At 41.0% G+C, this 24,552-nt stretch overlaps 1 protein-coding gene across 3 annotated transcripts in view; it reads right to left on the minus strand.

Moving 5' to 3' along the window:
• Positions 1–24,552, minus strand: part of rasal3 (RAS protein activator like 3) — an 86,836-nt gene that overhangs the window by 23,848 nt on the left and 38,436 nt on the right. For 2 of the 3 annotated variants that reach the window (XM_061988036.2, XM_061988037.2), the window contains 6 exons: positions 16,073–16,217; positions 15,851–15,995; positions 15,536–15,772; positions 8,772–8,973; positions 3,714–3,805; positions 3,533–3,646 (listed from right to left, as the gene is read on the minus strand). In XM_061988036.2, coding sequence (XP_061844020.2) covers positions 3,533–3,646; positions 3,714–3,805; positions 8,772–8,973; positions 15,536–15,772; positions 15,851–15,995; positions 16,073–16,217 — 935 coding nt within the window. Of the gene's footprint in view, positions 1–3,532; positions 3,647–3,713; positions 3,806–7,788; positions 7,885–8,771; positions 8,974–15,535; positions 15,773–15,850; positions 15,996–16,072; positions 16,218–24,552 lie in introns of all 3 variants that reach the window. The other variant, XM_072916433.1, reaches the window with a different exon arrangement.

A 24,552-nucleotide genomic window follows, 5' to 3' on the forward strand; every position in this document is an offset into this window, starting at 1 on the left:
TTAACAACACTCAATAAACGATTGAGAACTGAGGAAACTAATTGTTGAAGCTTTGAAAGTGGAATTCTTTCCCATTCTTGTTTTATGTAGAGCTTCAGTCGTTCAACAGTCCGGGGTCTCCGCTGTCGTATTTTACGCTTCACAATGCGCCACACATTTTCGATGGGAGACAGGTCTGGACTGTAGGCGGGCCAGGAAAGTACCCGCACTCTTTTTTTACGAAGCCACGCTGTTGTAACACGTGCTGAATGTGGCTTGGCATTGTCTTGCTGAAATAAGCAGGGGCGTCCATGAAAAAGACGGCGCTTAGATGGCAGCATATGTTGTTCCAAAACCTGTATGTACTTTTCAGCATTAATGGTGCCTTCACAGATGTGTAAGTTACCCATGCCTTGGGCACTAATGCACCCCCATACCATCACAGATGCTGTCTTTTGAACTTTGCGTCGATAACAGTCTGGATGGTTCGCTTCCCCTTTGGTCCGGATGACACGATGTCGAATATTTCCAAAAACAATTTGAAATGTGGACTCGTCAGACCACAGAACACTTTTCCACTTTGCATGAGTCATCTTAGGTGATCTCGGGCCCAGAGAAGCCGGCGGCGTTTCTGGATGTTGATAAATGGCTTTCGCTTTGCATAGTAGAGCTTTAACTTGCGCTTTCAGATGTAGCGACCAACTGTATTTAGTGACAGTGGTTTTCTGAAGTGTTCCTGAGCCCATGTGGTGATATCCTTTAGAGATTGATGTCGGTTTTTGATACAGTGCCATCTGAGGGATCGAAGGTCACGGTCATTCAATGTTGGTTTCCGGCCATGCCGCTTACGTGGAGTGATTTCTCCGGATTCTCTGAACCTTTTGATGATATTATGGACCGTAGATGTTGAAATCCCTAAATTTCTTGCAATTGCACTTTGAGAAACGTTGTTCTTAAACTGTTTGACTATTTGCTCACACAGTTGTGGACAAAGGGGTGTACCTCGCCCCATCGTTTCTTGTGAAAGACTGAGCATTTTTTTGGGAAGCTGTTTTTATACCCAATCATGGCACCCACCTGTTCCCAATTAGCCTGCACACCTGTTGGGATGTTCCAAATAAGTGTTTGATGAGCATTCCTCAACTTTATCAGTATTTATTGCCACCTTTCCCAACTTCTTTGTCACGTATTGCTGGCATCAAATTCTAAAGTTAATGATTATTTGCAAAAAGCAGTTTGAACATCAAATATGTTGTCTTTGTAGCATATTCAACTGAATATGGGTTGATAATGATTTGCAAATCATTGTATTCCGTTTATATTTACATCTAACACAATTCCCCAACTCATATGGAAACGGGGTTTGTATTTCAATAGTGGTCCGTGCGGTCAAAGTAGACATTTTAGCAGGGTAATGCCAACAATCTGTCCCGACTCCTGACGGAAATATTGCTGTGTAACTTTACAAATGCATTTGGCTAATCGACATTAGTAAAATGTGGCATAATTACTTAGTAAACCATTTTGCAAGAAGCGTAAACAAGATAAACCTACAGTCGATTGCCATTTGAGGTTCCTTGGAGTAGGATTCGGATTTGGATGCGTATCTGGCAACCTCAGTCATGGGATGTGGGAGGGGACTACATAATTTTGACCGTGATTGCAGTACCATTTCTGGCCACATTACTACATATGGCACCTTTAAGGCTTATTTTTAACTCTTGTTTTGTGAGAATTATGACTCTGCTTTGGTTAGATCCTGTGACCACCAGTAAATGACTTAAGTTATATCCAAGTTTCATTTCTACAGCCCTGGGGATGAACATGTTTGTGGAAATGTTAGGGTTGTACTCACTTTTTGGAAATACTGTATCTAATCAGTGATCAAGTCCGAGTCAAGTCCCGAGTCAAGACAGGCAAGCCCCGAGTCAAGTCCAAAGTCAAGACTGGAAAGTCTCAAGTCAAGTCCTAAGTCCTGCATTTTGAGTTTCGAGTCCTTTCAAGTCCTTTTAACCACAGACTAATATATTAACACAGATTGTGTATGCTTTTCAAACGCTGTATTTATTTATTAAAACAAGTGCATTTTAAATTGCAGGAAAGAAAATTGTGCTGACATTGCACTTCATAATAGCACTATTAACCAGTCATTTTAAACATTAACTCATTCCTTTACAGAACAAACACATTGAAAAATAAAGTGCAAATGTACTTATTTGTACAAAAGTGTTAATATTGAAAAAACATGACATATACGTGAACGTAACAAAAAAGTTGTACTTTTTATATGTCAGGGCCCTATGCTGCATTGCATTTGCAAAAGACCAAATTAGCCAAGAGTCTGTCAGTCATTTGTGCACGATGGGGGCGTAGTATGATGCCACCATGGCTGAAAACTCGCTCCACTGGAGCACTGGAGGCAGGCACTGCCAAGACTCTCATGGCCACTCGGAACAGTGAAGGAAGAGTCTTCATGTTCAATGCCCAGAACAAAAGGGGGGAGAGAGTTGTTTTGGGTTGGTGCACTACTTGTAAGTGTATCTTGTGTTTTTTATGTTGATTTAATAAAGAAAATAAAAAATAAAAAAATTATTGGTTGGGGACCACTGAGGTAAACAACCAACAGTATGTCAGAAAGCTAGCTAAAACGGTACACATATTCATAATATAGTATACATTTTAACTGACCTTTATTTTACTATTTTTGTCTTTTTTTAGGTGGCTAAAATACGCGGTGCTGCTGACCGCCGTCTAACGTTACGTGTGATATATTGACTAACGTAACCCTGCTTAAAAAAAATCACTGAACAAAAAGTATGAATAAGGTAGTGAACTGCAACAGATTCCCGTGTTTGCAATAACGTTATAACGTTAGCAGTGAGTTTACAGCCTCACTGATTTAACTACACAGCAAATAAAAGTCACGTTACTTAGCCAATAAACGTTATCTTACATTCAAAACTTACCGTTCTTTGTGCAACTTCAAATGCCGGACGAAGTTGGAAGTTGTTGCCTCTCCATCAGTAATTTTCTAACCGCATGTGTTGCATATTGCAAACCGTTTTGTTGACCACCTCGTAATTTTTATACCCAAACGAAATTATTTTAGGTATCATTTTTTGTTCACTGGCGTGTGGTTTGGACATGTCTTCTTCGTTGGTTGTCCTGCAATTTGATTGGATGAATGCTGTGTGATGAAAACAAAGTAGATCTAATTTGATTGGCTGTTGTACTGAGACCACACCAGCTGACACACGCAACGCTGATAGACAAGTACACAATGAAAAATACGGAGCGCTCCCGAATAACTTTTTCATCTTTGGGTTTTGGGGAAAGTAGTAAGTCATGTCAAGTCATGTCAATTCAAAAGGCTCAAGTCCAAGTGAAGTCACAAGTCATTGATGTTAAAGTCTAAGTCGAGTTGCAAGTCTTTTTACATTTTGTCAAGTCGAGTCTAAAGTCATCAAATTCATGACTCGAGTCTGACTCGAGTCCAAGTCATGTGACTCGAGTCCACACCTCTGCTAATCACAGATGTTAAAGATGAACCTACCCCTCTGTTGGACATTTGGAGTCCTGAGGAAGCTGCTGGAGAGATGAGTGGTGAGGGCTGTACTTGCCCAGGTCTTTAGGAGGAACATACATTGGCTTAACTTGTGTACTTGGACTGCAAGGAAGAAGCAGTGTCACTAACATACAATAAGAATAGGTAATTGATCACAAAGTCTCCGTACCTGTCTATTGGGATCCGAGGTATCTCAGGGCTCAATGACTCTGTTATCTGGTTTAGAATCCAAGGTAGAGGGTGCAACTTCTCTATTGTTTCCTAAAAAAGAAAAAGTGTCTGTTTCTGTATTTTATTGTGGATTTGGTTCCTCCCTTGTATTGTTTCCGTCTACCGGTTTCATATATTAGTACTGATTACGATTAGTTTCTCTTTTAAGCGCCACTTTAGTTGGGGAATGTAATATCCGAAAGCGTTCTCGACCCTTTTCTCGACTTTTCTCTTATGTTTAGCTTTCTATGCCATGTGTTTGATATCCAGACCGATGCTTCTATAATGATCATGTTGCCAGCCAATTGTTTGTGTCTCCTATCCAGACCCTTTTTGTTCACCTGTGTCGTGTTTGCTCAACTGAGGTGTGAGTTAATGTTGAATACAACTCTAAAAAGTATGTGTAGGGTTGTACGCAAGGCCGGCCCGTGGCATAGGCCGTATAGGCAAATGCTAAGGGCGCCGTCCATCAGGGGGCGCCACGCCAGTGCCACAAATGTTGGAGAAAAAAAAATAAATAAATAAAAAAGTTGGTACTATTATTTCTAAATACAAAAAATAATCCCACGTTAATTAAAATGCAAAGTAAAGCCTATTTAATAGAAATATTATTTGTTACAACATTACGCCCCCCCCCCCCCCCCCCCCCCCAGCACGGTGCGCCCCCTCCCTTCCCGTATCCTGACTCTTTTTGGACGTCACCACATCAAAAAATCAACACAAGATGTCAAAACGGCCAAAACTGTCAGGTGCCCAGGGAAGAAAAAAGAGAAAAGAAGAGGAGGAGAAACGAGAAAAGACAGAGGTAGCAGGTAGGTAACGTTAGCCTACATGAAATTATTTGTCTGTTACAGAATGTGATAGTAACCTGGCTTTTTAGCATTAAGCTAATGTTACATGATTTGGCAATTGCTAATCAATAAATAGCTAGTTCTGTTTTAACGTCGGGTTAATATTGTGGAGGGGGCTACATTGTTATGGAAAATAATAATGTAACGTTAGGTAATTACAGTACTCCCACCTTACATTCCTCAGGGACATTTGTATTATATCTTTTAAGCAGGTGTTTTTTGTTTACATTGTTATTGCCTTCTGGTTAGCTAATGTTTGCCCTGCAGGTAATAGTCACTTTTCCACCCCTTTATATATTAGGTATAGTTGTAAGTAAAAAAAAAAAAGGTCAAAGACAAAGCTATTCGGGTTCTTGTGAGTATATACACTTCACTGCCGATGTGGGGGGGCGCCACCTAAAATCTTGCCAAGGGCGCCAGATTGGTTAGGGCCGGGCCTGGTTGTACGGTATACCGGTACTAGTATAGTATCGCGGTACTAATGAATCAAAAACAGATCAATACTCTGTTTGAAAAGTACTGGTTTCCACACAGACGGAGTACTTACAAGCAGACACAGTGTGTAGACAGAAAAGGGAGAACGGATGCATTTTGGCTTAAAAACTAACGATAAAGGTGAAGTTATAACACTGAAACGCCCTCAGGAAGAGGTGCTTTAAGACATGGCTACCTAGCTAGCAGCTAACAGCCATCCGCAGTCGGCAGTGTTTTAGCTATTTCTAAATGAATAATCCTCGCCTCCGTGGCGACAAATAAAGTACATTTCTTACAAGTAACATCCAGTGGCATCTAAAAAGATCGACAAAGATAACCATGAAGCTTTCAAAGTGTATAAAACATAAAACTAATACCGTATTTTTTCGGAGTATAAGTCGCTCCGGAGTATAAGCCGCACCGACCGAAAATGCGTAATAAAGAAGGAACAAACATATATAAGTCGCATTGGAGTATAAGTCGCATTTTTGGGGGAAATTTATTTGATAAAACCAAACACCAAGAATAGACATTTGAAAGGCAATTTAAAATAAATAAAGAATAGTGAACAACAGGCTGAATAAGTGAGGCATAAATAACCAACTGGTATGTTAACGTAACATATTATGGTAAGAGTCATTCAAATAACTATAACATGTAGAACATGCTATACGTTTACCAAACAATCTGTCACTCCTAATCGCTAAATCCCATGAAATCTTATACGTCTAGTCCAGTGGTGCTTAACCAGGGTTCGATCGAACCCTAGGGGTTCGGTGAGTCGGCCTCACGGAGGTAAAGACACATCCGACTTATCGTGTAAATAAAAACTTCTCCCTATCGGCGTATTATGGATACCCCCCAAACAATGTTCCCTGTAATTTTCCATCTGATTTGCAGGTTTTTTGATTGATTGATTGAAACTTTTACTAGCAGATTGCAAAGGAAGAGAATACATTATATGAAACAGTACAGTTTACCCAGTACAGTACATATTCCGTACAAATGACCACTAAATGGTAACACCCGAATAAGTTTTTCAACTTGTTTAAGTCGGGGTCCACGTTAATCAATTCATGTGAATGTGTGTAAGGTGTGTAATTTGTTGTGAGTTCAAGCACTGTGTTGGTTTTGTTCTTTGAACAAGGTGATGTTCACGGACGGTTCATTTTGTGCATCAGTAAAAAAACATATAACTTTTTCTTGAATTTGGAAAAAAAAAATATATATATATTTTTCACTAAGAAGGGTTCGGTGAATGCGCATATGAAACTGGTGGGGTTCGGTACCTCCAACAAGGTTAAGAACCACTGGTCTAGTCTCTTACGTGAATGAGCTAAATAATATTATTTGATATTTTACGGTAATGTGTTAATAATTTCACATATAAGTCGGCCAAACTATGAAAAAAACTGCGACTTATAGTCAGAAAAATACGGTAATCATTTACAAGATGTTTTAGAAGATTTTAGACTTTCAAATAACTTTAATACATTTGTAATATTATTTCCAGTTGCGCCACCAATCAGACTGTGTTCCTAACTTGAATTTTGCACAAAAAAAAATGTTTGCTAACAATTTGATACAAGCGAGTTTCAAGATAAAATAACATTTTCATCGGGAACTATGATGATTTTCATATTTTCTGACTTACAAATGTTCCAATGTTGGATACTTGTATGAAACAAAGTCAAAGCATCAAATCATAAGGTTTATGCATTTTGGCGTGAGCTTGTTTTGAATGCCTCTGTTCACAGGGTTTTGCAGTCTGGCCACGTTGTGATGTCACAGCAAGGTGGGCATACTTATTCGGACATTAATTCTGTTTGCAACTTCCTTACAGTAAAATATTTCAAAACAAAAAATATAACAAAAACACCACTGGCTCGCTTATGTTACCATTAGTAGTTTACCACAACACATTTGTTTGACAATTGTCTATTTTTTGCACAATTACAACGTTTATTTAATAACATTTTTTACTCACCCGAATAAAATGATTAGAGTTCACGGCTGTCACTCACCTGGTCTCCGCAGAGAGTGCGTGCACACATACAAAAGCAGTCCAAGAGTAGCAACGCACATTTTGCAGTTTTGCTGTTGTTATAATAGAAAATACACTTAATGACAGCTAACGCAAGCTATTTAAATTGCTATTATTAGCTAACAACACCTAAAGCTAATGCGCGTGCATGTGTTACTGCACATTATGTACGAGCAGAGGTGGGTAGAGTAGCCAGAAATTGTACTCAAGTAAGAGTACTGTTACTTTAGAGATTTATTACTCAAGTAAAAGTAAGGAGTAGTCACCCAAATATTTACTTGAGTAAAAGTAAAAAGTATGTTGTAAAAAAACTACTCAAGTACTGAGTAACTGATGAGTAACATACACACACATATCATATATATATATATATATATATATATATATATATATATATATATATATATATATATATACACAGACACACACATATACATATATATACACACATATATATATATATATATATATATATATATATATATATATATATATATATATATATATATATATACATACATTGATATATACAGTATATAATTTATATTTATTTTTTTTGCCGTTTTTGTTTACATGTTAATAGTGTTTTAATGAATATACATGCATGTTTAACACATATAGATTCCTTTCTTTCATGAAGACAAGAATATAAGTTGGTGTATTACCTGATTCTGATGACTTGCGTTGATTGGAATCAGACAGTAGTGATGACAAACGGCCACGTTTTCAAATGGAGGAGAAAAAAAGTTCCTCCTTCCTGTCTAATATCACATGAAAGTGGTTGGTTTTTGGCATCTTATATGTCCAGCTTCCATATTCGTTTTTATACACTTTACAAGAAATACATTGGCGGCAAACTCCGTAGCTTGCTAGCTTGTTTGCGCAGGCTTTCGGAGACTCTTATTTTGAAAGCGCAGGCGCGATGGAGCGGCACTTTTATTGTGAAGACAGGAACTGTGCAGTCAGTCTTTAGGCTTTTGACGGGTTGTACGGTTGAAATAAAAAATGGTCTTTTTTCCTTCACACTTTTGATTGATTGATTGGAACTTGTATTAGTAGATTGCACAGTACAGTACATATTCCGTACAATTGACCACTAAATGGTAACACCCCAATACGTTTTTCAACTTGTTTAAGTCAGGTCATGTGACCACCTGGCTCTGTTTGATTGGTCCAACGTCACCAGTGACTGCATCTGATTGGTGGAACGGAGTGAACGTCACCAGTGACAGTATTTGTTGAAACGCAGGCACTATGAAGGTCTGTCTGACAGACCAAAACAAACAAAGCGTGCATTAACAGATCGATAAAAATTAGTAGCGAGTAGCGAGCTGAATGTAGATAAAAGTAGCGGAGTAAAAGTAGCGTTTCTTCTCTATAAATATACTCAAGTAAAAGTAAAAGTATGTTGCATTAAAACTACTCTTAGAAGTACAATTTATCCCAAAAGTTACTCAAGTAGATGTAACGGAGTAAATGTAGCGCGTTACTACCCACCTCTGTGTACGAGAAGCCATAAGAGGGCGGGATAAACTGTGTAAAATACATTGGAAAGTTGCTGCCCTCTTTAATAAACCCGGAGCCCCCCCGCGGGCAGGGGCTGCGTCTGCAGGTTATGACTGCCCTACTAATAAGGTTTATTCCCTACCTGTGCCCTCTGATGGATGATATCCACCAGTAGACCATGCAACACAGCAAGTCGCAAAGGTAGATCCACATAGCCGTCAAATGAGCTCATCGGGATCTCAGTGTAAGGATTGGACACGGTTTGCAGAAAGCCTCTCATTCTGTCCCAATGCTGCTGTAAGAAGTCATTCATGAACAGCATGTACTCCTCCTTCTCACCAAATCTGCATTCAAAAACACAAAACGTTTCACTCTACTTTTTCACAATGTACTGTATACAATGGTACATCAACTTAAAGCACATTGCGTTCCACGACCAAGCTCAAAACTCATCTTGCATCTTGCATCTAAAAAGCAGCCCCGCCCAGTGAAATTAATTGAAATCTATTTAACATATTTTTCGGACCATAAGGCGCCTTTAAAATCCTTTCATTTTCGCAAAAATCGACAATGCACCTTATAACCCGGTGCGCCTAATGTACTGCATAATTCTGGTTGTGCTTACCGACCTCGAAGCAATTTTATTTGGTACATGGTGTAATGATAAGTGTGACCAGTAGATGGCAGTCATGCATAAGAGATACGTGTAGACTGCAATATGACACCAGGAAACGACACCAAAACTTTAAATGTTCCATTGAAAATAAAGAACATTACACACGGCATTCAAAAATCTGTCAAAATGTTTTAGTATTACTTTGAAGCCGCACCGCTTGAGGGATTGTCGGCCCATTGCAGATACCGTAGTCCAGTGGTTCTCAAACTTTTTTTGTCATCCCCCACTTTGGACAAGGGGGAGTTTTCAAGCCCCACCTTCCCCCATCGCCCCAACAGAGCGCTAATGCCAAGCTTTAACATTTTCAAATTTATTGAACATCAAGTTGTATACATTCGAACTCAATAACATAAAATAACATTAAGTTCAATAATAAATAAAATAACTGTGCAGCTGTGGTATAACTTGCATCAAGTTCAATAATAAATAAAATAACTTCCATCAAGTTCAATAATAAATAAAACAAAAGTGTTATAACTTGCATCAAGTTCAATAATAAATCAAAAAAAGTGTTATAACTTGCATCACGTTCAATAATAAATAAAAAAAACTGTTATAACTTGCATCAAGTTTAATAATAAATCCAAAAAAGTGTTATAACTTGCATCACGTTCAGTAATAAATCAAAAAAGTGTTATAACTTGCATCAAGTTCAATAATAAATCAAATAAAAGTGTTATAACTTGCATCAAGTTCAATAATAAATCAAAAAAAGTGTTATAACTTGCATCAAGTTCAATAATAAAAAAAAGTGTTATAACTTGCATCACGTTCAATAATAAATCAAAAAAAGTGTTATAACTTGCATCAAGTTCAATAATAAATCCAATAACTTGCATCAAGTTCAATAATAAATCAAAAAAAGTGTTATAACTTGCATCAAGTTCAATAATAAATCAAAAAAAGTGTTATAACTTGCATCAAGTTCAATAATAAATAAAACAAAAGTGTTATAACTTGCATCAAGTTCAATAATAAATCAAAAAAAGTGTTAAAACTTGCATCAAGTTCAATAATAAATCAAATAACTTGCATCAAGTTCAATAATAAATACAATAAAAGTGCCACTTTGCAATCTTTGCAAAAAAAAAAGGAGGAGCTATGCATTTGGCAAGACAGGGCAAGTGACAGCACTTTCCCCCAGGAGAGCCACCTTGCTTCACTGTGAAACAGCACGGCTGTATGATCAGCTCCCATTTCCTCACACAGTGCAGAGAACAGTCGCGCTTTCAGTGGTCGTGTTTTGATCAAATTTACCGCGCTCACAACATCTGTTAAAACCTCATTGAGTTCGGGGCTGAGCTGCCTTGACGCGAGTGCTTCCCGGTGAATGACACAGTGCGTGCCCGTCAGATTTTTGTTTCTCTGCAGGCGCTGGCTCTGGCTCGACGACCTTTGAGGTGTGAGTCACAAATGTATATATTTGTGTAATTGTGATCCACACATTAGCCTGTTACCCATCCGCTCGAAAGTTTGTTCCGCTTAGCCCCGCCCCCATTAGTTACTGTTGCTATGTCTGGCAAACTTTCGCTCCTACCGAGAAATATAAAGCCTACAGTAAAAATAAGTACCGGTAATTTCCATTTATTTATATAGCGGATTTCATAGACAGAATCACAAAGTGATTTACAGTGTGTATAGAAAATGAAAGCATAGTAAAAAAAATAATCTAAAAATATAATAATTAAAAAAAAAATTTAAAGTGAAATTTCCTCCCGTTCCTCGCGCCCCACCTGTCATGTCTCTATTCCCCACCAGTGGGGCGCGCCCCACACTTTGAGAAACGCTGCCGTAGTCAGAGATACATGTGTTACTATGGTGTGTGTATAAGGACCACAAAATGGCACCCAATAGCAGACATATTATGCAAAACCAACTTTTCTTACCTTCTGGTACCTGCTGATGTGTATTTGAGATCTGCATAAGTCCTGAAAATGTGTGCACAACCGCCACTGTAGTCCGTGCGTATGCCGTAGCCGATAAGATTCTTCTTTTTACTATCTTCTTGTTATGGGACATTCATCCAAAGTTCTATCTTATATCTGTCAGTAAACTCGCTATGGAAGCGCTAAAAACTACCAGTGTAGTGGGTTTACATAACTCAGCCACGGAACTTTAGTTACGAAAGAGTTCCAGTCAGACGGTTTTTCACGGGACACAGAAAATACGGTACAATGAGACCAGACTAATGCTGTGTCTCCTTCTGCTGTTTCTTCGTCCAGTGTTGACAAGTCTGCTTGCTATCCCCCTATTAAAAGTTAATTATTTTCATAGAGTTGGTTGTGTATACAGGTAAAAGCCAGTAAATTAGAATATTTTGAAAAACTTGATTTATTTCAGTAATTGCATTCAAAAGGTGTAACTTGTACATTATATTTATTCATTGCACACAGACTGATGCATTCAAATGTTTATTTCATTTAATTTTGATGATTTGAAGTGGCAACAAATGAAAATCCAAAATTCCCTGTGTCACAAAATTAGAATATTACTTAAGGCTAATACAAAAAAGGGATTTGTAGAAATGTTGGCCAACTGAAAAGTATGAAAATGAAAAATATGAGCATGTACAATACTCAATACTTGGTTGGAGCTCCTTTTGCCTCAATTACTGCGTTAATGCGGCGTGGCATGGAGTCGATGAGTTTCTGGCACTGCTCAGGTGTTATGAGAGCCCAGGTTGCTCTGATAGTGGCCTTCAACTCTTCTGCGTTTTTGGGTCTGGCATTCTGCATCTTCCTTTTCACAATACCCCACAGATTTTCTATGGGGCTAAGGTCAGGGGAGTTGGCGGGCCAATTTAGAACAGAAATACCATGGTCCGTAAACCAGGCACGGGTAGATTTTGCGCTGTGTGCAGGCGCCAAGTCCTGTTGGAACTTGAAATCTCCATCTCCATAGAGCAGGTCAGCAGCAGGAAGCATGAAGTGCTCTAAAACTTGCTGGTAGACGGCTGCGTTGACCCTGGATCTCAGGAAACAGAGTGGACCGACACCAGCAGATGACATGGCACCCCAAACCATCACCCAACCATGCAAATTTTGCATTTCCTTTGGAAATCGAGGTCCCAGAATCTGGAGGAAGACAGGAGAGGCACAGGATCCACGTTGCCTGAAGTCTAGTGTAAAGTTTCCACCATCAGTGATGGTTTGGGGTGCCATGTCATCTGCTGGTGTCGGTCCACTCTGTTTCCTGAGATCCAGGGTCAACGCAGCCGTCTACCAGCAAGTTTTAGAGCACTTCATGCTTCCTGCTGCTGACCTGCTCTATGGAGATGGAGATTTCAAGTTCCAACAGGACTTGGCGCCTGCACACAGCGCAAAATCTACCCGTGCCTGGTTTACGGACCATGGTATTTCTGTTCTAAATTGGCCCGCCAACTCCCCTGACCTTAGCCCCATAGAAAATCTGTGGGGTATTGTGAAAAGGAAGATGCAGAATGCCAGACCCAAAAACGCAGAAGAGTTGAAGGCCACTATCAGAGCAACCTGGGCTCTCATAACACCTGAGCAGTGCCAGAAACTCATCGACTCCATGCCACGCCGCATTAACGCAGTAATTGAGGCAAAAGGAGCTCCAACCAAGTATTGAGTATTGTACATGCTCATATTTTTCATTTTCATACTTTTCAGTTGGCCAACATTTCTAAAAATCCCTTTTTTGTATTAGCCTTAAGTAATATTCTAATTTTGTGACACACGGAATTTTGGATTTTCATTTGTTGCCACTTCAAATCATCAAAATTAAATGAAATAAACATTTGAATGCATCAGTCTGTGTGCAATGAATAAATATAATGTACAAGTTACACCTTTTGAATGCAATTACTGAAATAAATCAAGTTTTTCAAAATATTCTAATGTACTGGCTTTTACCTGTATAACATCAGGCAACACTGTCCCCGTTGTGTAACAATGGGAACTAGGAAATCGCTGTTAATGTTTCGCACAAAAGTATTTGTGTGTCGGACTGGAGAAGTTAGTTAGTGATATATATGCCTGTGTTCCAAATGCTCAGCCGTTCGGTTTGTTAAGTCAGGACAAGACAGAACGAGCTGAAAAACGGCAAGCACAGTTGCTGCAGCCTGTCAATATTTTTTATGGATAAATGTTCTTTGTTTGGACGTTGTGGCTTTCTGCGGACACTGGCTGCAGCTTGTGTGATGCAGACTGACGCACCAGGTAGTGTGTTTTTAATGGTTTGTTTCTCTGATTCCGTCTTCCGCTTCCTCTCCTTTCTATGTTCTAATTTCAGGGGTTGGAGGGTAGGATTTTGTAGATCTCTGAGCTGCGTTAAAACGCCTTATATTTGTTACTTCTGTAAACAAAGCAGGAACAGCAACGTGTAACGATATATTAACTCCTTCCTGCTCAAACGGCACAACCCTGTTACAAATATTACGGTGCGGCGTCTTCAGCAATGCGGACGTTGTATTGATCCGTTGTGGTGAAGAAGGAGCTGAGCCGGAAGGCAAAGTTCTCAATTTACCGGTCAATATACGTTCCCATCCCCACCTATGGTCATGAGATTTGGGTTATGACCGAAAGGACAAGATCACGGGTACAAGCGGCAGAAATGAGTTTTCTCTGCCGGGTGGCGGGGCTCTCCCTTAGAGATAGGGTGAGAAGCTCTGTCATCCGGGAGGAGCTCAAAGTAAAGCCGCTGCTCCTCCACATCGAGAGGAGCCAGATGAGGTGGTTTGGGCATCTGGTCAGGATGCCACCCGAACGCTTCCTTAGGGAGGTGTTTATGGCACGTCCAACCAGGAGGCCACGGGGAAGACCCAGGACACGTTGGGAAGACTATGTCTCCCGGCTGGCCTGAGAACGCCTCCTCCTTCCCTCTCCCCGCCTGGGGAGAGGGAAGTCTGGGCTTCTCTGCTTAGGCTGCTGTCCCCGCGACTCGACCTCGGATAAGCTGAGGAAAATGGATGGATGGATGGACTTCCACTAGCGGTGAAAATGCTCGTAACTCAAGATATGCTGGCAACAAAGAGCATAACAAAAATCTGAGAAACAGCCATCCATCCATCCATCCATCTTCTTCCGCTTATCCGAGGTCGGGTCGCGGGGGCAGCAGCTTAAGCAGGGAAGCCCAGACTTCCCTCTCCCCAGCCACTTCGTCCAGCTCCTCCCGGGGGATCCCGAGGCGTTCCCAGGCCAGCCGGGAGAGATAGTCTTCCCAGCGTGTCCTGGGTCTTCCCCGTGGCCTCCTACCGGTCGGACGTGCCCGAAACACCTTCCTAGGGAGGCGTTCGGGTGGCATCCTGACCAGATGCCCGAACCACCTCATCTGGCTCCTCTCCATGTGGAGGAGCAGCGGCTTTACTTTGAGCTCCCCCCGAATGACAGAGCTTCTCACCCTATCTCTAAGGGAGAGCCCCGCCAATCGGCGGAGGAAACTCATTTCGGCCGCTTGTACTCGTGATCTTGTCCTTTCGGTCATGACCCAAAGCTCATGACCATAGGTGAGGATGGGAACGTAGATCGACCGGTAAATCAAGAGCTTTGCCTTCCGGCTCAGCTCCTTCTTCACCACAACGGATCGATACAGCGTCCGCATTACTGAAGACGCCGCACCGATCCGCCTGTCGATCTCACGATCTCCTCTTCCCCCACTCGTGAACAAGACTCCGAGGTACTTGAACTCCTCCACTTGGGGCAAGATCTCCTCCCCAACCCGGAGATGGCACTCCACCCTTTTCCGGGAGAGAACCATGGACTCGGACTTGGAGGTGCTGATTCCCATCCCAGTCGCTTCACACTCGGCTGCGAACCGATCCAGTGAGAGCTGAAGATCTTGGCCGGAGGAAGCCATCAGGACCACATCATCTGCAAATAGCAGAGACCTAATCCTGCAGCCACCAAATTATATACCCTCAAAGCCCTGACTGCGCCTAGAAATTCTGTCCATAAAGGTTATGAACAGAATCGGTGACAAAGGGCAGCTTTGGCGGAGTCCAACCCTCACTGGAAACGTGTCCGACTTACTGCCGGCAATGCGGACCAAGCTCTGACACTGATTATACAGGGAGCGAACTGCCACAATAAGAGAAACAGCTTGTATCTCAAATTACTCGCAAGTTAACATACTGGTGAGGTGAGATAGTCGGAAGTTGAGGTGCCACTCTATGGTCAAAGCTGGTGAGGTGAGATCCTCGTAAGTTGAAGTACCACTCTATGGTCAAAGCTGACTTCGACATTTACAAACAACACAGCAAAGCTACTCACAAGGTGAAGTTTGCCAGGTTCTGGATGACTTTTGCAGTTAAGGTGAGGGTGCGCAGTGTGTTCGACTCTGGGTACGATTGTGTCAAGCCAAAAAGGGAAGGACTGAGGACGGCCGGACACAAGAAGCGAAGGAAGAGCGAAGCTGAGATGAGACGTTGACCGATCTCTGGTTTTCCCTGGTCTTTACACATCTCTGTCCAGCTTGAGAAAATTGTGTTCAACTCTTCAGGAAAGTGTCTAAAAACGTCAAAACAGTTATTTCAGTTGAATGCTAATATCAACGATTCAATATTGTTCGAATTTTAGCTTTCTCACCCGTGTAGGTCTAAAATTTTCCGCACTGCCTCGTCACACACTTCTCTCAAGTGCTTCTGGTTGTTTGACAGTTCGGAGGGATGACATTTGCGAGGGTCAACTTCACAGTTGTCCCTTGTCCCATAGAGACATGTAATAACGTCCCCTAAAGATAAAACAGAAAGAGAGCAAGGTGAGTTTGCAATCGTTTGAAGCCAGCCAGCAATGATCTACTTCCCCTACCGAGTGTGTCGATGAGGTACTTCTGTCCGACCAGCTTCATGTATTCATCTATGGCTTTAGTGGCAAGGCTGTTCTCTCTGAAGATGAGTGCCTCCTTCTCACCTAGACGTTCAACCTCGGCACTGGCCAAATCGGCGAGGAACTCCTGAAACACATTAACAACCAATCCTGGTCAAAAGTGACCACAGAACTTTCCTCCAGAAGGTCTTATCTTTGTCCATGTGATGTCAGATGAAACAAAAATTGAGCTGTTTGGCCACAATACCCAGCAATATGTTTGGAGGAGAAAAGGTGAGGCCTTTAATCCCAGGAACACCAATTCCTACCGTCAAGCATGGTGGTGGTGGTAGTGTTATGCTCTGGGCCTGTTTTGCTGCCAATGGAACTGGTGCTTTACAGAGAGTAAATGGGACAATGAAAAAGGAGGATTACCTCCAAATTCTTCAGGACAAGCTAAAATCATCAGCCCGGAGGTTGGGTCTTGGGCGCAGTTGGGTGTTCCAACAGGACAATGACCCCAAACACACGTCAAAAGTGGTAAAGGAATGGCTAAATCAGGATAGAATTAAGGTTTTAGAATGGCCTTCCCAAAGTCCTGACTTAAACATGTGGACAATGCTGAAGAAACAAGTCCATGTCAGAAAACCAACACATTTAGCTGACCTGCACCAATTTTGTCAAGAGGAGTGGTCAAAAATTCAACCAAAAGCTTGTGGATGGCTACCAAAAGCGCCTTATTGCAGTGAAACTTGCCAAGGGACATGTAGGCAAATATTAACATTGCTGTATGTATACTTCTGACCCATTTTCAGCAGACCCATAATAAATTCATAAAAGAACCAAACTTCATGAATGTTTTTTGTGACCAACAAGTATGTGCTCCAATCACTATCACAAAAAAATAAGAGTTGTTGAAATGATTAACTCAAGACAGCCATGACATTATGTTATTTACAAGTGTATGTCAACTTTTGACCACGACTGTATATACTCTGTGAACTATATCAGATTGTCTTTCAGTGTTACAACCAAAGGTTGTGGTGCTACACTCAAGAAAGTGTGTTATTTTCTAAATAAAAACAATAACTAACAATACTAATAATAACTAACACATATTTGACATGAATTACTTTAAAACAGAGCTTAATTTGAATACATTTTTGGTGACATATGGAAGGTGATCAGGGATGGGCGATATGCCACAAAATCCATATTGCGATAAATATAACACCCTATTGCAATATTATATTACGATATATTATTTGGCATATAAATTGTATAAATTTCAGCTCTCACTGGATCGGTTCGCAGCTGAGTGTGAAGCGACTGGGATGAGAATCAGCACCTCCAAGTCCGAGTCCATGGTTCTCGCCCGGAAAAGGGTGGAGTGCCATCTCCGGGTTGGGGAGGAGATCTTGCCCCAAGTGGAGGAGTTCAAGTACCTCGGAGTCTTGTTCACGAGTGAGGGAAGAGTGAATCGTGAGATTGACAGGCGGATCAGTGCGGCGTCTTCAGTAATGCGGACGCTGTATCGGTCCGTTGTAGTGAAGAAGGAGCTGAGCCGGAAGGCAAAACTCTCAAAATCCATATTGCGATAAATATAACACCCTATTGCAATATTATATTACGATATATTATTTGGCATAAATTCCGGAGGGCCCGCCTCAGGAAAAGCCTGATCCCTGCAGCTATAGCCGCCCTTAACAGCAGGCCCGGCCGACCTGTCTGACAAGCCTGTAAATGTGTGTTAGTCATGTATGATGTCTTTTTGTTATTTTTTTTTGTGTGATGTGTAATGTGTAATGTCTAGTGTTTAAATGTACGGCAGTGACAATGAATTTCCCCAAGGGGACCAATAAATCTAATCTAATCTAATATAAATTGTAATACAACCATTTTATAACAGATTACAGGTTGCTCCTTCCTATTATAACGTATTGCGTAATTTAAAATTTTCGGATGTGTATGGTCAATGTCGTAGCTCTCTGTAGTTGTATTATTCTCTTTCTAGGCCACATTTCTCATCAGCTAAGGACCGAAGGGCCGGACTTCTCCCTTAACTATTATTCTTAGCGTTATTCTACAGTAGACATTTGATTTTAGGCCATTTATTTTTGTCAGAGTTTATTTTGACAGAGCAATGCTGCTGTTTTTAAGGACATTCTGCAAAAAAGCTAGTCAAAGACCATCTGTATGACAGCACTCTAGTCCAGTGGTTCTTAACCTTGTTGGAGGTACCGAACCCTACCAGTTTCATATGCGCATTCACCGAACCCTTCTTTAGTGAAAAATAAAATGTTGGTTTTTTTCAAATTCAAGACAAAGTTATATGTTTTTGGTAACACTTTAGTATGGGGAACATATTCTAAGTAACAAAGACTTAATTTAGAGTTATTTGGTTAGGGTTAGAGGGTTAGGGTTATAATAAGGCCATGCCTTATTATGGCATTAATAAGTACTTAATAATGACTAGTTAAGAGCCAATATGTTACTAATGTGCATGTTAATAAGCAACTAAATAATGGTGAATATGTTCCCCGTACTAAAGTGTTATCATGTTTTTTTACTGGTGCACAAATTGAACCGTGCATGAACATCACCTTGTTCAAAGAACAAAACCAACAGTGCATAAACTCACAACAAATTACACACCTGCAAATCAGTCTGACTTCCGCTGTTGCCGTATCCGTAATACGCCGATAGGGAGAAGTTTTATTTACACGATGAGTCGGGTGTGTCTTGACCTCCGCCGAACCCCTGAGCCTGACTCACCGAACCCCTAGGGTTCGATCGAACCCAGGTTAAGAACCACTGCTCTAGTGTTTTTAAAAAATCTTCTGCAAAAGTGTGAGTATCTCACAAGTTTTTTGAACTGAACTCGTCGGCCACCAGTTGAATTGCCCCAATGATGAAAAAGAGAGGACCTAAAGTGAGACCTTGAGGAGCACTACTAGTATAACTAAAGAAGTTTTACAAACAGCTAAAGCTTAGTTGCATCATATCACGAAAAAAAAATTGGATAATACGTATCGTATGGTTGGATCTGGATCTTAAAGGTTTTCACTCGGGCCATACAAAAACGGATATCTTTAAAAAAAGTTGTAATGTCTGGTGTCAAATATCCATGCACATGAGTGGAGTTTAAAATATATAACTAGCTGCAATGTTCATTTTGTTCAATCAGAACTTCGAAAAAGCTACAAAACCCAAAACCAGTGAAGTTAGCACGTTGTGTAAATCGTATCGACACTTATTTGGAACATCCCACAGGTGAACAGGCTAATTGGGAACAGGTGGGTGCAGGCCCGGCCCTAACCAATCTGGCGCCCTAGGCAAGATTTTAGGTGGCGCCCCCCCACATCGGCAGTGAAGTGTATATACTCACAAGAAACCGAATAGCTTTGTCTTTGACCTTTTTTTTACTTAAAGAAAGCAAATTAACAATCAGAATAGTTAACAAGATAAAAAAAATATGAATAAATAAATGAATGCAAAAACTAAAAAATGAATATATGAAATACAATATTTTTTACATACATATTGCTTAATTTACATTAATGATGTGCACTTTAACAACTAGGCTTACAACTATACCTAATATATAAAGGGGTGGAAAAGTGACTATTACCTGCAGGGCAAACATTAGCTAACCAGAAGGCAATAACAATGTAAACAAAAAACACCTGCTTAAAAGATCTAATACAAATGTCCCTGAGGAATGTAAGGTGGGAGTACTGTAATTACCTAACGTTACATTATTATTTTCCATAACAATTTAGCCCCCTCCACAATATTAACCCGACGTTAAAACAGAACTAGCTATTTATTGATTAGCAATTGCCGAATCATGTAACATTAGCTTAATGCTAAAAAGCCAGGTTACTATCACATTCTGTAACAGACAAATCATTTCATGTAGGCTAACGTTACCTACCTGCTACCTCTTGTCTTTTTCTCGTTTCTCCTCCTCTTCTTTTCTCTTTTTTCTTCCCTGGGCACCTGACAGTTTTGGCCGTTTTGACATCTTGTGTTGATTTTTTGATGTGGTGACGTCCAAAAAGAGTCATGATACGGGAAGGGAGGGGGGGGCGTAATGTTGTAACAAATAATATTTCTATTATATAGGCTTTACTTTGCATTTTAATTAACGTGGGATTATTTTTTGTATTTAGAAATAATAGTACCAACTTTTTTTTTTTTTTCTCCAACATTTGTGGCACTGGCGTGGCGCCCCCTGATGGACGGCGCCCTTAGCATTTGCCTATACGGCCTATGCCACGGGCCGGCCCTGGGTGGGTGCCATGATTGGGTATAAAAGCAGCTTCCATGAAATACTCAGTCATTCACAAACAAGGATGGTGTAAGGGTCACCACTTTGTCAACAAATGCGTGAGCAAATTGTCGAACAGTTTAAGATCAACGTTTCTCTACGAGCTATTGCAAGGAATTTAGAGATTTCACCATCTACAGTCTGCAATATCATCAAAAGGTTCAGAGAATCTGGAGAAATCACTGTACGTAACGTTGAATGCCCGTGATCTTCGATCCCTCAGGCGGTACTGCATCAAAAAGTGACGTCAGTGTGTGAAGGATATCACCACATGGCCTCAGGAACACTTCAGAAAACCACTGTCAGTAACTACAGTTGGTCGCTAAATCTGTAAGTACAAGTTAAAACTCTACTATGCAAAGCAAAAGGCATTTATCGACAACACCCAGAAACGCCGACGGCTTAGCTGGGCCCGAGCTCATCTAAGATGGACTAATGCAAAGTGGAAAATTGTTGACGAGTCCACATTTCAAATTGTTTTTGGAAACTGTGGACGTCGTGTCCTCCGGAACAAAGAGGTAAAGAACCATCCGGACTGTTATAGGCGCAAAGTTCAAAAGCCAGCATCTGTGATGGTATGGGGGTGCATTAGTGCCCAAGGCATGGGTAACTTACACATCTGTGAAGGCACCATTAATGCTGAAAGGTACATACAGGTTTTGGAGCAAAATATGTTGCCATCCAAGCAACGTCTTTTTCATTGATGCCCCTGCTTATTTCTGCAAGACAATGCCAAGCCACAATCTGCACGTGTTACAACAGCGTACGATGGTGAAATCCCTAAATTCCTTGCAATAGCTGGTTGAGAAATTTTGTTCTTTAAACAATTTGCTCACGCATTTGTTGACAAAGTGGTGACCCTCGCCCCATCCTTGTTTGTGGATGACTGAGCATTTCATGGAAGCTGCTTTTATACCCAATCATGGCACCCACCTGTTCCCAATTAGCCTGTTCACCTGTGGGATGTTCCAAATAAGTGTTTGATGAGCATTCCTCAACTTTATCAGTTTTTTTTGCCACTCGTGCCAGCTTTTTTGAAACATGTTGCATGCATCCAATTCCAAATGAGCTAATATTTGCAAAAAATAACAGTTTTCCAGTTCGTATTGAATATAAGTTGAAAGGATTTGCAAATCGTTGTATTCTGTTTTTATTTACCATTTACACAACGTGACAACTTCACTGGTTTTGGGTTTTGTAGTTTTTAGAGCAGCCATCGAGTCTAATGACAGATATAAGTTAGAACTATACGCTACTTTTTATTAGAAGTGGCATCAGCATGCATGTTGACCCACAACAAGAGGATAGAGAAAAATAAGGAAGTTATTGACTAAAAGTGAAAAAAAAAATGTGGGACTCAAGCAAAGCTCTTTGGGCAAACCTCTATCATACATGAAGATATCCACTATTGCACAGGTGTCAAACTCAAGACCTGGTACCAGATGTGGCCCGCCACTTCTTTTTATTTGGCCCTCGAAAGCCTGGAAATAATATGTATCAATAAAGTAATGTAACTTTTCTCACTAAATGTATTCTTTCTTTCTATTTTGGGAGAAAGAAAAAAAAAGTACTCCATGTATTCGCAAATAATGTTAACTTATATATTGTCTAATTATGCAAAAATATATTATCAAACATTCAAACCATTTTTTAAATAGAAGTAAATACTAATAATAATGATTTCAAAGCAAGTTATCCATCAAATTGTGCAATGTAAAAGATTTACTGTGGTTTTTACAGCATTTTTCTCGAAATGAAAAAAAAAAGCAGTACTTTTTTTACTGTAATAAACTGTGGTGCCGTTTTGGCATTAATACACCAAAAAAATCTACAGTTGTTGATTTGTGGTAAAAAAAAAAACAAAACAAAAAAACTGGCAGCTCAGGTGCCAAAATCCATCCATCCATCCATTTTCTACCGCTTATTCCCTTTGGGGTCGCGGAGGGCGCTGGAGCCTATCTCAGCTACAATCGGGCGGAAGGCGGCGTACACCCTGGACAAGTCGCCACCTCATCGCAGGGCCAACACAGATAGACAGACAACATTCACACTCACATTCACACACTAGGGCCAATTTAGTGTTTCCAATCAACTTATCCCCAGGTGCATGTCTTTGGAGGTGGGAGGAAGCCGGAGTACCCGGAGGGAACCCACGCAGTCACGGGGAGGACATGCAAACTCCATACAGAAAGATGGGATTGAACCCAAGACTACTCAGGACCTTCGTATTGTGAGGCAGATGCACTAACCCCTCTTCCACCGTGCTGCCCAGATGCCAAAATGTTACTGTAAAATTGTATTTGTTTTTATTTACTGTAAAAAAAAAAAGGATTACCGTATTTTCCGCACTATAAGGCGCACCTAAAAACCACAAATTTTCTCAAAAGCTGACAGTGCGCCTTATAACCCGGTGCGCTTTATATATGGATACATATTAAGATTCATTTTCATAAAGTTTCGGTCTCGCAACTTCGGTAAACAGCCGCCATCTTTTTTCCCGGTAGAACAGGAAGCGCTTCTTCTTCTACGCAAGCAACCGCCAAGGTAAGCACCCGCCCCCATAGAACAGGAAGCGCTTCTTCTTCTACTGTAAGCAACCACCCGCCCGCGTAGAAGAAGAAAAAGCGCGCGGATATCACCGTACGTTTCATTTCCTTTGTGTGTTTACATCTGTAAAGACCACAAAATGGCTCCTACTAAGCGACCGGGATCCGGTTCATGAAAAGACGCAATCTCTCCATCCGCACACGGATTACTATTTCACAGCAACTGATATTCCTGTGAACCGCACTGTGGATACAACGGGAGCACGTACGGCGAATATTCGCACCACAGGGAATGAGAAGTCATCCTTCACTGTGGTTCTAGCTTGCCATGCTAATGGCCAGAAACTTCCACCCACGGTGATATTCAAAAGGAAGACCTTGCCAAAAGAGACCTTTCCAGCCGGCGTCATCATAAAAGCTAACGCGAAGGGATGGATGAAGAAAAGATGAGCGAGTGGTTAAGGTAAGTTTAAGTTTACGCGAAGAGGCCGGGTGGCTTTTTTCACGCAGCTCTGTCCATGTTGATATACGTATGTTTGTGATTGCACATTTGCGTACATTTTGGGAGTGAACAGAGTTGTTAGAACGCTGGTTTTTAATATATTATTAAAGTTTGACTGACCTATCTGACTGTTTTTTTGACATTCCTTTAGCGCAGTTAGATGCGGCTTACAACACGGGGCGGCTTATTGGTGGACAAAGTTTTGAAATATGCCGTTCATTGAAGGCGCGGCTTATAACCCAGGGCGCCTTATGGTGCGGAAAATACGGTAAATTTTACAGTAAACTTCTGGCAATTGAGCTGCCTTTTTTTTTTTTACCATAAAAATAGCAGTACTGTTTTTCCATTTACAGTAATATACACTACATTTTGAGGTGAAATTATCGCAACTTACCATATTTTTTTGACATTTTAGTTTAAAAAAAAATCTACTAATAAAATGTATCAAATACGTGTGTAATAATAGTATTCAGTGTTAGAAGCGGCCCTCGGTGGCCAAACATAACTGCGACGTGGACCTCAGTGAAAACGACTTTGACACCTCTGCACTAACGTAACCAAGGCAAAATATGTCACTAAAGTATCCAATTCCAAACGGAAGTTTGGAAGAAAGATCTTTTTTAATATCTCCGCTATTTCACATTTTCGGGGGATCCCAAATACATCAAGACAAGTAAGAAAAGTTACTTGTGTGAGAGGTTTTTTAATAGCACTAGCCAAAAACCTTACTTTTACCCATCCAAACTATAATGTATTATCCATCCATCTTCTTCCGCTTATCCTAGGTCGGGTCGCGGGGGCAGCAGCTTAAGCAGGGAAGCCCAGACTTCCCTCTCCCCAGCCACTTCGTCCAGCTCCTCCCGGGGGATCCCGAGGCGTTCCCAGGCCAGCCGGGAGACATAGTCTTCCCAACGTGTCCTGGGTCTTTCCCACGGCCTCCTACCGGTCGGACGTGCTCGAAACACCTCCCGAGGGAGGCGTTCGGGTGGCATCCTGACCAGATGCCCGAACCACCTCATCTGGCTCCTCTCGATGTGGAGGAGCAGCGGCTTTACTTTGAGCTCCCCCCGGATGACAGAGCTTCTCACCCTAGCTCTAAGGG

The sequence above is a fragment of the Nerophis lumbriciformis genome, linkage group LG27, assembly GCF_033978685.3.
Source record: "Nerophis lumbriciformis linkage group LG27, RoL_Nlum_v2.1, whole genome shotgun sequence".
Classification (NCBI taxonomy): domain Eukaryota; kingdom Metazoa; phylum Chordata; class Actinopteri; order Syngnathiformes; family Syngnathidae; genus Nerophis; species Nerophis lumbriciformis.